This window comes from Anguilla anguilla, chromosome 16 (assembly GCF_013347855.1).
Source record: "Anguilla anguilla isolate fAngAng1 chromosome 16, fAngAng1.pri, whole genome shotgun sequence".
NCBI classification, from domain to species: domain Eukaryota; kingdom Metazoa; phylum Chordata; class Actinopteri; order Anguilliformes; family Anguillidae; genus Anguilla; species Anguilla anguilla.
The window spans coordinates 18,634,002-18,648,336 of NC_049216.1; the positions used below are offsets into that span (position 1 = coordinate 18,634,002).

Consider the following 14,335-nt stretch of genomic DNA (forward strand, 5'->3'; position numbering starts at 1 on the left):
AAAACATTCAGCTTTTAGAGGACAGTACATAATTTGTAGCCATTTTGGAGTATGCCTATTTTTCCTCTACTTAGTCACTTAGCTGTGCTTGAAATTCAGGTATGAACAGTACACAAGTACTTCAACGGCCTGTACCACCAAAGCGGAAACGAGGCACACAAACGGAAAACCAGAGTTCTTCACAAATCCAATAGCAAATTCAACAGCATGCAGCAAAGTGATGAAATGTCTTAAGACAAAGGAAGGTACTCCACAGGAAGATATTTAAAAGAGTTTTATTTACAGTGATCCTGAACAGAGAAAAAAACCTTGATGAAAAAAATGGGACAATTCCACCTTTTTCTGATGATGGAAAAAATCTGGCCTTCAAGGGAAACTGGATGCACATCACAATTAATAAAAAGACTTCAGAAACCTGCTGCGCTCCCAAACACTTCCAAATGATAACCACATTCACAATGCAATGGCAGAAAATGCTATTTACTTTCAAGTCACAATGTTTTGATTCTGCATACGGTAGTTTCTGATGCATTTCTTGGATTCAAATTATTCTAACCTGAAAACAATTAAGGAAAAGCCTTAAAGCTTAAGCTGACCTTAAGTTGCCAGGAATAGAAAAAGAACACAAAACCAGATAACAGAAACCAATTTGCTAGCTCAGGATGAACTCCTGCCATTTTGCCCCACATTATTATAATACAGAGGAACCACATTTATATGCGAGAAGGGAAAAACTGATATTGACTTAAAATAAATTGGGAAAATTTTTAAATTAAGTAGACACACCTAGACCTCAGCAGAAGAGCCCACTTAAGACAGGTTAAGGTTTATAACCGAAATGAATAAAAAATCATATCAACATGCTTAAAGGGTCACTTGAACGGTCACTGACATTTCTGCCTGCTTATTTAACATTATCCCTTCGGCTGCCCTTTTGCCAGAGGAAAATTAAGTGCGCTAGGTCAGAGCCAGTGTACAACAAAATAAGAGACAAACATGAACATGACTCTACCAGTGAGGATACTGGAAGTCACTAAAAGTTATAAAAAAAAATATTTTTAAAAAAACCTTCCATCTGTTGTTGCCACAACACAAATACACAAACACACTTGACCGCTTCTTGTCAAGAGTTATGGTTTGGAACCTGAAAAACACGTTTCGGAATACCTGTGTAGACAAAGTTCTTAACTGCTATCCAAATAGCAGTAGGTAGAGAAATAAAATCTCCAAGGAAAAGACTGGTAACCTTAGGAGTTGGATGTACAAGCACTTCCTCTAATACTGGCAGATGCGTGCCAATCTTATCTCCCTGCTTCAGTAGGAAAATAACAAGTTATGACTTGACATCTATCCCAACAAATCTATGTACATGTGTCTGAAGCCTTTTCGCCCGCTGTGGGGTGGTGGTGGTGGTGGTGGTGGTGGGGCTGGTTGTGGAGGTGGTGGTGGGGCTGGTTGTGGAGGTGGGTTTCTTCCGACATCTGTAAGTGTCCGAGTTTGGGGGGGGGGGGGGTTGGGGAAAACAGAAATCAAGTCTTTTTCTTTCCTATTAAAGGATAAAAGCTTTACCTGCGATTCAGAAAAAACTGCTGTTCCTTCTTCAAAAGACAAATATCCACTGAGAGCACTTTACTGCTCAGACTGCCTTCCGGTGGTATTCAGGGGGAGCCACCTCATAATCACTGGCACTAAACAGAGTGGAGGAGTTCTTCACCAGGTACCTAGACAGAGCACACAGACGTTACACGCACATTCAGGCTGAAGAAGGTCCAACAACCCAACACGTTGCTGCCACACTACATGGCCAAAAGTATGTGGACATCTGATATCCAACACCTCATCTAAAATTATGGGCATTAATATGAAGTTGGTCCACCCTTTGCAACTATAACAATCTTCACTCTTGTGGGAAAGGCTTTATACTAGATGTTGGAGCACTGCTGCAGGGATTTGCTTCCATTCAGCCAGAAGAGCATTGGTGAGGTCAGGCACTGATTGGGCGATTAGGCCTGGCTCGCAGGTGGCTTTCCAACTGATCCAAAAGGTGTTCAATGGGGTTGAGGTCAGGGCCCTGTGCAGGCTAGTCGAGTTCTTCCACACCAACCTCGACAAAACCATGTCCATATGGACCTCACTGTATGCCCTGGGGCATTGTCATGCTGAAACAGGAAAGGGCCTTCCCCAAACTGCCACAAATTTGGAAGCACAGAATCGTCTAAAATGTCACTGCATTAAGATTTGCCTTCGTTGGCACTAAGGGACCTAGCACAAACGATCAAAAATAGCCCCAGACCGAGGGTTGTCCAGATACTTTTAGTCATATAGTGCATATTTATTTCCGCAATATAATATCATTTTAAAATAGTGTTGCACTCTTTTTCTTTGATTTACATGTTATGCTGAGAGCTCGAGAATGATCTCTCTTGGGCAGAATCTATAATTGAGTGGTGTGCAACCAGGCCTGACAAGACTCTGAACCATGACAACCGCAAACCAGGTGGCTGTACGTCACGGTCAAAATGCTTTACGATAATGGACAGCTTGACATGATGCGATATGAAGGATGAATCTTACTTCAGGAAGTCCTGCAGGTAGTTGAGCAGCAGAGCAAGGCTCTTCTCGTCCAAGGGGGTGTAGGCCAGCATGGCTCCGATCCGCACTGTTACGCACACACACACACACGCAAAAATACCATCACTGATCGGACCAGTAAGAGTCTGACTACAAGGTTAAAGAGGGTCAATCTCTATAGCAGCTGAGGACGCAACAATTCAAATTATAGCCCATTTTATCCTTTATACAAACATGTATGGCAGGGCATACAACTGGCAGAAGCATAGCAAGCATTTCAGAAAGCAAATCAGATATTGCATTCTGTTCTCCTCAGTAGGTGGCAGGAATTCACTTGGCAAACAAATCCAGAGTTTACACAGCAGAAAAAGATCTGTCAATCACAAAGAATCCACCGAAACCAGTATTGGCAAAAGGCTAATTCCAGGAAATATTTGTTTATAGCCTCAAGAGAAAACATCTGTTGTGGAATGCGCATTTGCTTCGAGACGTATACACCACATTCGCAGGGAGTGTGCGAGAGACCTGGGCCGTTTGGTGTGTGGTCACAGACTACAGTGGAGAGCGAACCTTCTCACTGGAGTCTGACCTCTAGTCACGGGATAAGAAATCCTGTCAGGGTTCATAGGGCAGCAGGTCTCAGAGCTGCTTCTGACAGCTCTCGTTGCCAACACATATAGACAGGCATGCAAGACTAATTTACTGGCTATTTTGTTTTTTTTTAACTTGCTGACAAATGCAGGCAGCTCTTCATTCTCTGTCCTCTGTACGGCAGGTGTGGCATCACCACCTGTGCCCACTCACCGAAAAGCCTGAGCAGATGGGGAGCCCCGTAGATCTGGGACATGGGGGCGTCGGGGTGGTTAGCCAGAATCTCGGCGTACTGCGGCCGCTCAAACTTGTAGAGCAGCTGGGTGCCCAGCATCACGTTGAAGTACTCCCGGATCCCCGCGACCACCTCGTTCACAGCATACTCCCTGCGCGGAACACGAGCGCGGGGGGTGTCTTAGCAACACGCACAGCCCGGTCTGCATCCACCATCAGCGGCAGCCATTTTTAAACACATTCAAATATGGATTCAGATCCAGTCTTCATATTTAAGAAAAAGGGGTTTCAAACTTACTTGTTGTCAGAGTTGCCTCTCGACTTCTTATAGTTTGCATAGTCCTCTAGAACAGTATCAACATTCTTCTTGGCAGGCAGGTGAAAGAGCTGAAATAATCACAGACGTGCACAGTTGGGACCGCGAGACGAAAGCAAAAAGCGCTTCACAGAGGGAAACACGAAACACCAGGGAAAACCCAGCAGCAGTACAACTGCTATTTCCTTGCGGAAGAAGCTTAACAGACGGAAAGGTTTTCCATCCACAGAAAAACGGAATGGCTTCTACACGAGTGTGAACAGGCCGCAGCGCGTGGGCGGGGGCGCAGAAGAGCGGCGGCCCTCCCTCACCTGTTTCTGCCTGGTGATCAGGTCCCAGTCGTCCACCAGCCAGGGCTTCAGCTCCTCCGGGATCTTCACCTTCACCTCCACTCGGTTAATGAAAGTTTCCTCCTGTGGGCAGACGGGTCAAGCGAGGACACATCCGTTACACGTGGCACAAGCCAGGGACGGGACAAAGCGCTGTGAACCCCAACACTGGCGGGGCCATCAGCTTTGTCCAATCACAGGGTTCAGAAACCTCACTGCGGGTTCCTACCCAATGAAATACACGTCCAAGAGATGCAGGGGGTTAAGTTACTGACTTAACTCTAAACTGAGTAATGATATGAGCAAATATGAATCTAATCTAAAAGAGCAGCTCTATCAGGTGAGCTCTGGATAAAAATAAAATAGAATAGGCCAGGGACGCAAGTTTGCGAGTTTTTTTTTTTTTATGAAAGGTGCATCTATTGAAAATTAGCGCGTCAGAACCAATTATAACTTCAAAGACAAAGTCTACACAAATAACAGGTGCCGACACTTTGAAGCAGGAACATAGCCTGACATTAGCAGCATGTGTCAAGCACAACCAAAACATTATTAGCAGGATCACAAATTAAAAACATTAGCTGAACGAATGGAGTATCTATGCTGCACATTTAACACCAAAATGAAAGCATACTTGGATCAGGAGCAGGCACCACAGCCTAACTCATTAGTGTTTTCACAAACCTGGTCCGTTCAATTGGTTAATAAGAAGAAAAAAGAAACATCAAGGCACTCTTCTTTAGTATAAATGCTTAAAATGCCTTTTTATAACGGCATGTCCACAGAGGAGATTATTTCTAAAACATTGCACGAAGGTTAAGTAAGCCGAAACTCACAGATATGGTTTTTAAAATAATCTCCTCTGTGGACATGACATATTAATTAAGTGTGCATTGATATTTATTTTTCTTGTTATCAACCAATTCTATGGCATTTGTACAAAACGAATCTTAAAGAAGGAAATAAAGATAAAGCGTACGCTTTCCACGGTTGGGTCGACACGCGCCCTCTTCTTACGCGGGGGCTGCGGCATCTCCCCTGCACTGGTCCCCTCGCCGGCCCCTGGAGCTGCGCGCACAGCATCGCCATCAAAGCACAGGGACACCACACGACATAAGTATGGCAACGTGACATCACATGGCATCAGTATGACAAAGCAAAGTGACATCACATGGCATCAGTATGACAAAGCAAAGTGACATCACATGGCATAAGTATGGCAACGTGACATCACATGGCATAAGTATGGCAAAGTGACATCACATGTCATAAGTATAGCAGTGACATCACATGGCATAAGTATAGCAGTGACATCACATGACAAGTATGGCCAAGTGATATCACATAAGGCCTAGCTGCTAAAAGACATGAAGATTTACCTGACTGTGGCGGACTATGCTGTTCATGAAAGACGTGTTTACTTCAACAACAGTCATTATGACAAAACCATGGCATTTTCTGTTAAGGAGGTTACACAAGCACAGAATGTGTGATGCATTCTGAAAAGGCTGGTGCTCATGAAATCACAGGAGAGCAGACAGTGCATTACCACCACAAACAGGGTATCAGTTACACTCCTGATCATATTTGTATGGCCTTACCTGACACCACTTATAAAATGAGCGTGGAAAGTACAGTTAAAACAGGTAATCATATGAAACCACACTTATTCTGCTTGAGCAATCCACCCACAGCATGATGTCAAGAGCAGTATTTTAGCATTAGCCTACTGAGCTGTGATATAATTAATGCAAACAACAATGTAAAAATGATTTTCTTTTTTAATTACACATCTATTCCAAGTCAGACAAAGTGTGAACTGAGGATGGCAAGAATCTAACATTTATGAAATTAACAACACATTTAAAAAGAAATAAAACAAAACTTACTTTTCTGCTTGTTCTTCTTGGTTTTCCTACAGGGAAAATTGAGATTCTTATGATCTTCACTGTCACAAATCATCAGCAGACAGCACAGAAACTCAATGTGTATCGTATGGTAATCATTTACATTCAGCGCCATGGCCTGGCACTCAGAGCCATGAAGGACATGACAAATCTCAGACACACTTTAATCTTATGGTTATTTTATCATCTGGGGGAAAACGTTGTGCAGTAAAATGAGATTGCAGTGCATTTTATATGAACGGCAAAAAACCTGCGTTTTGTCATCCCGGGAAGGGAAAGCATTTTAAGGGGTTCCACAGATCGTACCGCAGGTCACGGGAGCTTTATAAATAACACTGTACCTTTCAAATGACGATCACCTGCTTCTATGTGCAATTTCGCTCTTAAAGGGTAAGCACCAGATATTACAAAAAATGAAAAACACCAGCCTAATGGAAATGGTTAGTCCTACTTTATGACACACAACGTGAAACTTTTATGGAAATAAAGGCAAGAAATAAGCCCTAAAAGATCAAATCGCTTACACGTTTTGCCACGCCTGCCTTTTTCAACAATATTCGAAATGATCACCTACGTCATATTTTGTGATGATAGAATGAGGAAGTGAGATACGACCAAATCAGCTATAGCTAGTCATTTTTCCATTAAAGAATTACACTACACAAGATGCGTGTAAGAAAGTTGTCGCAACAATGCTAATGGAAAATGAGTTAAATCGACATACAGTATGATGCTAGACTAATTTGCTAGCTAGAGGAGGATGAGAGTAGATCGTAAGGTAGGCGCTAAGCTAGAGTGCCATTCATCATCACTGCAGCCACTGATAAAGCTGTTAGCATGCAGCCCGTACTGTCCAATACCCTTGCATTGGACGCACAGGGACACACACAATTGGTATCAGTTTTCTCGTTTGAATCTGGGCAAGATAGCCAAAAAGCGAATTTCCCAAAAAGTGCTCTGGTTGTTGAATTTGGGAAGAATCCTGAAATTCTGATCACCTCTGGCGCAAACCTAAACGGCTGTATTGCAGCATCAGAAGCTGTCATCTTTTCAGCCAAATGCAGTCCATTTCTGTCTTCTTTTCAACCATAAGTTATAATAGCAGAGGCGTTTGATTTCCATGTATTACGTCACGCACCACAGAAGTCATTATCCAGCTTGACTTTGGGTGTTTCTGTCAGGAGCAATCAATTAGTCAAATTTGAAGCCGTACTAACAATTACAGCTCAATTTAATGAAAAACCTCTAGTCTAAAATGAATCGACCTAATATCTGTGGGGGCTGCCGTTATGTGGTGCTTACCCCTTAAGAAGTAGATTGATTTATATGCAATAAAAACACAGTCAATTTCACACGAAGAAGCATCAGAGAAAAGCATCGCCACTTACAGATCAACATTTTTCTGCTGCACAGCAGCTATCTTCTTGCTTGGTGCTATGCCCCTCATCTTTCCCTCAACATAATGATCCCTACAGGAGAGAGGGAGAGAGAGAGGGGAGGGGTGAAGAGGGCAGCCACAGCAGAGTAACACTTTTAAAACAGAACAGCTCGTTAGGTTGGTTAACACTGCACTTTAGTACAGGTGTACTGGGGGTGAATCAAAAAGGATTTCTTAATGGAAAAAAGGTACACAGGCTACATGAGGACAAATTCTAAGCCTTCTTAGGATAACTCTCACTAGAAAAGCACCACAATCTGTTAACATCCAAGAACACTCGGATTGGCAATTAAATGGCATGAAAAGCTTCCAAAGAAAAAACATCACTACTTATCTATTGGTTACTGATAAGACAGCCAATAAGGAGCAAGGCCTTGCAGCTTCCGTGTGATTGATAAAAACACACCGCATGATCACGTGGAAGCTGTACGACCTTGCTGCCGATTGGCTGTCTGGTCTACACCCAATAGATAATGGTGGTGATGTTCTTCCTGGAAGTATTTGGCCTCTGAAGCTTGGATGCTTACTACCGCATTAGGTATAATTAATTAAAGTGGTGGCAATGACCATTATGGCAATCGATAATTACCATTACTACACATCATCCAGCCCTAACATCTAGCAATATATTAGGCTACAGGACTAAGGCAATGTTCAGGCTGAGCCACTCTGGAGATAAAAATTAAACTTACTTACTTAATATGCACACTTAAAACAAATTTGCAGCTGCTACATACATACATACCTTTAATGCATTAAAGGTACATACTGTTACCTTTAATGCATTTGCTTGTTGTGTGCAGTTACATCAAACAAGTCTAAACTGCTCACAGTTAAACCAAGCCTCTCCCTGCAGTAGCTTGTGGGGGCCTTCGTAAAATATTTTCAAAGGCCATTCATTACAAAATAAATAGTTAATATTTTTGTGAGTAAATGCTTTACATTTTCATAACTGAAATGCCCAATGACTCTGAGATTTTGGTAATGTCCAAGTCTTCAGACCAACTATCGGTTGAAAAAAAAAAACCCAAAAAATGTATGACTTCCTCAATGAGCCACTGCACTTCTCCACTATATCACTCTCCAGGGAGACGGGACTCACTGATTGGCCTTTTGAAGCTCTTTTTGTTTCGCAAGGTTGGTGTCCACATACTTGAGCACTCGGCTTTCAGGAACCCATTCATCCCAGCTGAAAACAAAAAGGGAAAAATGAAAAACAATTTTCAATTTTCACTGGGAAAACGTTAAGAACGTTCCCACAAGTACGTAATTGGACAAAATTTAAGGTTTAAGTTAAAGGTTGTCATCTCACCAACAAAAAGCAAACATGAATCGAATGCAACCTACTGCAAGCAGCAGTGAAGGTGAACATTTTCAGTTTTCTTTGCAGAGTAAATAAATAAAATTTCCCTCTGAAACCTGGGTGATAGCTTAACCAACTAGAAACGTGCAAGACAGAGTCATGGGCAGACATTGGGATTTCTTGATGGAACAAAACAAGTTTGACTTGGAACACGCATTTGTGCCAAAGCAACTTAGTTATTTTAATAGTGCTGAGAATATTTGTGATAATTTCATATCACAGTTGACGACACAATGGTCGTAACTCTCGAGAACAACACCAGATTACTGACATTTAAATGTGGCAGCAGAGGAAATCATTGACAAAACGAATTATGCAAAATGTAGCGTCGGAATTCATGTTTCCCAGCGGGTCACCAGTAAACAGCTCCTTCCCTAAACACTTCAGCACTGATATACCACTGATTTGGAGTACTGTGTGCTGTTCTGGGGACACTACTACAAGAAAGATAGAGGCTCTGGAAAAGGTTCAAACAAGAACAACCAAACTGATTCCTGGTATGAAAGATAAAACTATGAGGAAAGACTTAAGATGCTTAATCTCTTGATGTTTAGTAAATGGAGACCCAGGGGTGATTTGATTGAGGCTTTTAAATTCATAAAGGGGATCAACAAAGTGAACTACAAGAGATTCTTCAGGTTTAGTCCTGTTAGTAAGACGAGGGGCCATAAATGGATATTAGCACACAGAGTTGTCAATGTGTGGAATAGCCTGCCAGGTCACGTAGTACACGCAGAAACCCTGGGGTTTCATACTAAGCTCGTGTTAGAGATACTATCTAGTCTGTACGTAAACAGAGCACTAACTGAGTGAGGAAAATGGCGAGCAATGTTGGGCTGAATGGCCTGTTCTTGTCATTATGTTACGATATTTGTAATGCAAAAAGCAACCGGCTTGCTTTCTGCATCAACAATGCAATTGTAATGCTAACCCTTGATTGAGGAGAAATCATTGCTACACATTGGCATTAAGTCTGAGCAGTTCAAGCACGAACACCCCAATAAGCAAGACACAGCTTAAATGCATCTCTTTGAGATTTCATTGCATTCACTTAATGTAATTCATTCTCAAAATGAATGCTCAAACATTTGCAGAGAAGATGTATATAAATTCTAATGGGACTCTGAGTGTCTATGTATAGTCCAAACATTCCAGATCTCTACAGTTCAGGACAAATTTATGGAAACTCATTTTTACAAGTTGATTTTCATTCAATTTTCACAAGTATGTACAAATGCTTAAAACGGGGAAACTTGAAGAATATTACGATTAAAGAGGAGTCTGAGAATCCTTTTTTTTTTTTTTTTTAAACACACAATCGTTTGTGGAAAAAAAACACGACTGGAAACTCACTTCTTATTCCATCCGCTGTAATGAATGAAGTATTTCACTTGCTTGTCCTTGATATTAACTTTTACACACTGTAAAAAAAATAGCAGAAAATAAAATCAGAAACATTCCAGAAATAAATGTAAAAAATGATATACACTCATACCTAGAGCAACATGCAATCAATTCATACAGCAGAATGTTTTACTGAATTAATTCAGATTAAGCAGCCTACTTAAGGTTACAATTGCAGTGCCCCAGCTGGGAATTAAACTGCCAAACCCAGGACCCAAACCACTATCATTCCACCCTTTACCCACTTCTCACTACAGTCCGAAGCTATAGCATGTTCCACCTTATCAGTTACAGGAAATAAACAAGGTTCCCATTAAAATAATTTTAATATTTTCCATGACCTTATCATTTTAAGGATAAATTATGATTTCCTATTTGTTTTTCAAGTCAAAGTGAGGGTCACTTTGTTTGTAAAGAGGACATGCATTCTGAGGGACATCGTTTAAAAAAATATTTGTGTCAAAGGCAAACACTTTCTAGTTCCCCTTAACTTTTGTTTGTGGAATCAACATACAAACAATAGCACAGCTCAATTAGTCAGTGCCATCAAAACACTAATACTGACTGCAAGCCTGGGATAGCGGGAAGCATGGTGCTATTTCTCTCCGTTTTCAAGGACTGTGGGAACCCTGGTAAAAACTTTCAAGTGTTTTTCTTTAAGTGAAAAAGTTAAATCTCACCCCCATTAAGATTTTAATTCAAAAGGTTCCCTTCCATTGTCTCTAAAACAGTATTCAGCCATTCCCACCTAGAGTACAAACTACCATAGAAAAGCAAATATCAACTTTCCTTAAAACGAACAGGTGTGACGGGAGTAAATCTACAGCTGAATATACTCTGAACAGGCACAGGTAGTAAGAACGAATTTGTATTTTTGATAAATACAATCAGTTTATCTTGCATTACAGACAGAAATGTAAGATGCCACAAATGAACAAATGAAGATGGGTGTGCATACCTTAGCTTCGTAGAGCAATGGCCCATGAAAACACAGAACTCGTTCACCTGAAAAACAAGACAACCAAACTTAGTACTATTAAAACTACAAACTATCTGCAACCTAACTACATGACTTGAAGTAATGTTTACAGGCACTTTTACTGTGTATAAACCCTGCTACAAAATGACAAGGCTTTGGGTAATAAAAAGCTTAATTTTGTGAATTGGTCCAGTTCAGATGGAAGTTAATAGACTGTACACTATCTTGGATAGGTTTTTATGGTAATATTTAGCTAACAGCAATGTAAAAATGCCACGGATTCCACAAAAATACCCTTAGGCTTGACAAAACCCTTTTCCCAGCATTAAATGGGAACGGGTGATCCAGGTGAAGCTTAAATCTATCAATGTTTGTGCATCATCTGCTTTGAAGTGCTACTTTATTCCAGTTAAATCATCCAGTGAGAGATTGTGTACGTTATGAAATTACCAGAAAGACTTACCAAGGCAGGCAAAGTGCTGCTGCCTGTATATACAACAGGCAGGTGTTTCTTCACAATGTTGAAAGTTGACTGGCGTAAACTTTTGATCATAAAAGGATATCTTTTCTAGTATTACTGTAGGGCCCTTCTGTTCCGTACTCTTCAACAAAACATTACAGAAAATCTCCTTTCAATGATTTGCAACGGAGGTCTTTTGGAAATACTTAGGAATTCGACCACGTTACCCTATATTCCATCATGCAACGTTGGGACGCTACGTTTAGTTGCTAGTTGAGCAATGAACATTTCGTTAACTATTTATTTAATAATTTTAATACACATAAAAACGAGCAAAACCTTAAAGACATAAAGAAAACCACGAATCTGCTGTTTTAAGCAGTATTACAAAACAAAATCAAATAGACATAGATAACATAAACGTCCCAGTGTATAAACAGGACTCGGCAACTATTCGACAGTTTTACTGCTAACATAGCTATGTCCAGTACCACACGTTGATGATTACATTAACGGTATGGGTTAGCTAAGAACGTCAGTGTTAAGCAAGAGGCATCCGGCACACGTATGGCTAATTAGAACGTGGATTTCAATCGAGGAACTTCCCTGAAAATGGAAAGGAACCCTATCCAACTGAATGGCTTACTGACTTAAAATGTCGTTGACGTTGGCTAGGTAACTTAACGTAGCTAACAAAGGGAATCCCTTTCAGCTATCTTAGAAGGCTAGCTGTCGTTTAAGACTATATGCTAGGTCGTGCTGGATAAATCTCCAAATAGTGTCTTTTATCATTATTTTTGCATGACGACAGAGAGTAGCTTGGTAAAGCTATTCGGGCCTACTTAATTCTGTCCTCGGGAAAACAAAAACAGCTAACGTTAGCTTAGCTAACGTGCAATATTAGCTAGCTTTGAATCAATGATAAATGTAAAAAGCGTATAATAACATTGACAAATTTAGGCGTATTTTACAAATCTGGGTGAACTTTTTCCAATGATACTACAGATTAGATGGCTAGTCAAATTAGTTAACTAACCAGCAAGCTATATCGTTTTTTAAGGGTGCCGAGCGCGCCATTGAACAAGCGCCTGCCCTACCTCCTCCTCAAAACAGGATTTGCTGCAAAGGAACGCAGTCTTACTTTAACGGTAAATTACATATTCGTTTCTTACCTTCTTGAAATTTAGGCTTAGGGTCCTGTTTTGGCGCCATTCACAGATTAAACTATTAAAATATCTGAAAAATCAAATTCAGGCATCGCCAGCTCCGATTTCATCCAGACACAGTGAAGGCGCCACTCTGCGTCACTGAAGCGCGACGCAATGCCACCGCACCAATTACGTCATTGAGCCAAACTTGGTCACGTGATCCTATGTGCGTGAGCGCCCTGTGCGTTTCTGTGTCTGATGATCCTTTGAAGCTTTGTTTAAAGAATCTAAAGAATCCAAAAAAAAAAAAATTTAAGTCATAAATTAACACTTGCGAAATCTAGGCCAGTCGTTTAATGTATTCATGTCAAAATGAGGCCAAATTACAACAAACAATATTGGCTACGTTAGTTCACACAAATACGCTTTATTTCAAATCAATGCTAACTAATCCTAAATCATTTAATTTAACTTGGCCCTGTGTTGTTTCATTTTACCAACTGAAGAGAATGTGTTGTATGTTTGGGAGCATGAGAAAAGATTCAGGTAGTTAGTCTTGGGTCTGACTTTGGGTGATCAGATTCTTTCACTTTCAGGATATAGCTCATGTATGTTTTTTCAGTTTGGGCAGCAAGTGACTTCAAACACATTTAATTGTCTTACATTTATTGAACTGTAAGTATTTTCATTGTTTTTCATCCATCTCAAACATCACATTTTAGAGATGATTACTAGGGCTAAAAATGGTATATGGTTAAAATTAGGGTTCAGGGTTATGAAAAACAGTGTGAATATCATTTTCATTTGCTGGAAAAACAGCAACACGTGTATGGATACGTATAGTTTTATGCCACAAAAAGGGAAAATCCTAAATTAGTGCTTTTTTCATTCAGATGGATGAGCCATCATCTTTTTTTAACAGCAAATAGTGAACTAAAATATATTTTTTAACATTTATGATGAAAAATATATTTTACTTGAAAAACTGCAAAATATATGATGCTGTTTAGTCTTATGTCTTGAACGTGTGAGCAATGCAATAATCCCTGATTTGTGTTTTTTCCATTCAGATGCATGAGAAATCATCTTTATTCAACAACCATGATTAAGTGCATGCATTATCCTGATACTCCATGTCTAAGGGGGGAGACATAGCTCAAGAGGTAAGACCGATTGTCTGGCAGTCGGAGGGTTGCCGGTTCAAACCCCGCCCTGGGTGTGTCGAAGTGTCCTTGAGCAAGACACCTAACCCCTAACTGCTCTGGCGAATGAGAGGCATCAATTGTAAAGCGCTTTGGATAAAAGCGCTATATAAATGCAGTCCATTTACCATTTAATGTCCATGTGTATTACAATATGCTGGTGTGTAGGAGGTATGCATAATTCCTATCTAAACATTGTATATTAATAGAATAATTAATTCAACATATTTCCATCCTGCTAAATGTCAAAGCTGTAGTAGCTAATTCTATGAATATTGATATTGCAACAGATACCCCATCACACATTGCTACATGATATCCCATTGATAGGACCACACAACTGTGCTTTGAGTGACAAGGCTCAGGCTGGTGTCTTTTCCCAAATCATGGATT

The 14,335-nt window shown here is 40.5% G+C and overlaps 1 protein-coding gene across 3 annotated transcripts; it reads right to left on the bottom strand.

The window, feature by feature from the left end:
• Positions 1-259: 259 nt before the first annotated feature.
• On the bottom strand, positions 260-12,922 carry morf4l1 (mortality factor 4 like 1). Of its 3 annotated transcripts, none has more exons than XM_035396490.1 (12): positions 12,765-12,922; positions 11,112-11,158; positions 10,103-10,170; positions 8,489-8,575; positions 7,337-7,417; positions 5,931-5,956; positions 5,021-5,109; positions 4,024-4,125; positions 3,695-3,783; positions 3,376-3,548; positions 2,575-2,659; positions 260-1,721 (listed from the first exon to the last, which is right to left on the bottom strand). In XM_035396490.1, exons 1-12 carry the CDS (start codon positions 12,802-12,804, stop codon positions 1,637-1,639), a joined length of 972 nt encoding a protein of 323 aa, XP_035252381.1. In that variant the 5' UTR covers positions 12,805-12,922; the 3' UTR covers positions 260-1,636. The 3 variants fall into 3 exon arrangements, with proteins under 3 accessions (XP_035252381.1, XP_035252380.1, XP_035252379.1); XM_035396489.1 differs by having other exon boundaries at positions 5,021-5,127; XM_035396488.1 differs by having other exon boundaries at positions 5,021-5,130.
• Positions 12,923-14,335: the final 1,413 nt, after the last annotated feature.

Excerpts from the sequence above, each read along its gene's own strand:
- morf4l1 (XM_035396488.1), bottom strand. The coding sequence starts at position 12,804 with ATGGCGCCAAAACAGGACCCTAAGCCTAAATTTCAAGAAG. Across the intron at positions 10,171-11,111 it reads CATTGCTCTACGAAGCTAAG|TGTGTAAAAGTTAATATCAA; the intron begins GTATGCACACCC and ends TTTTTTTTACAG. Across the intron at positions 5,131-5,930 it reads CAAGAAGAACAAGCAGAAAA|ATGGCGATGCTGTGCGCGCA; the intron begins GTAAGTTTTGTT and ends CCCTGTGCTTTG.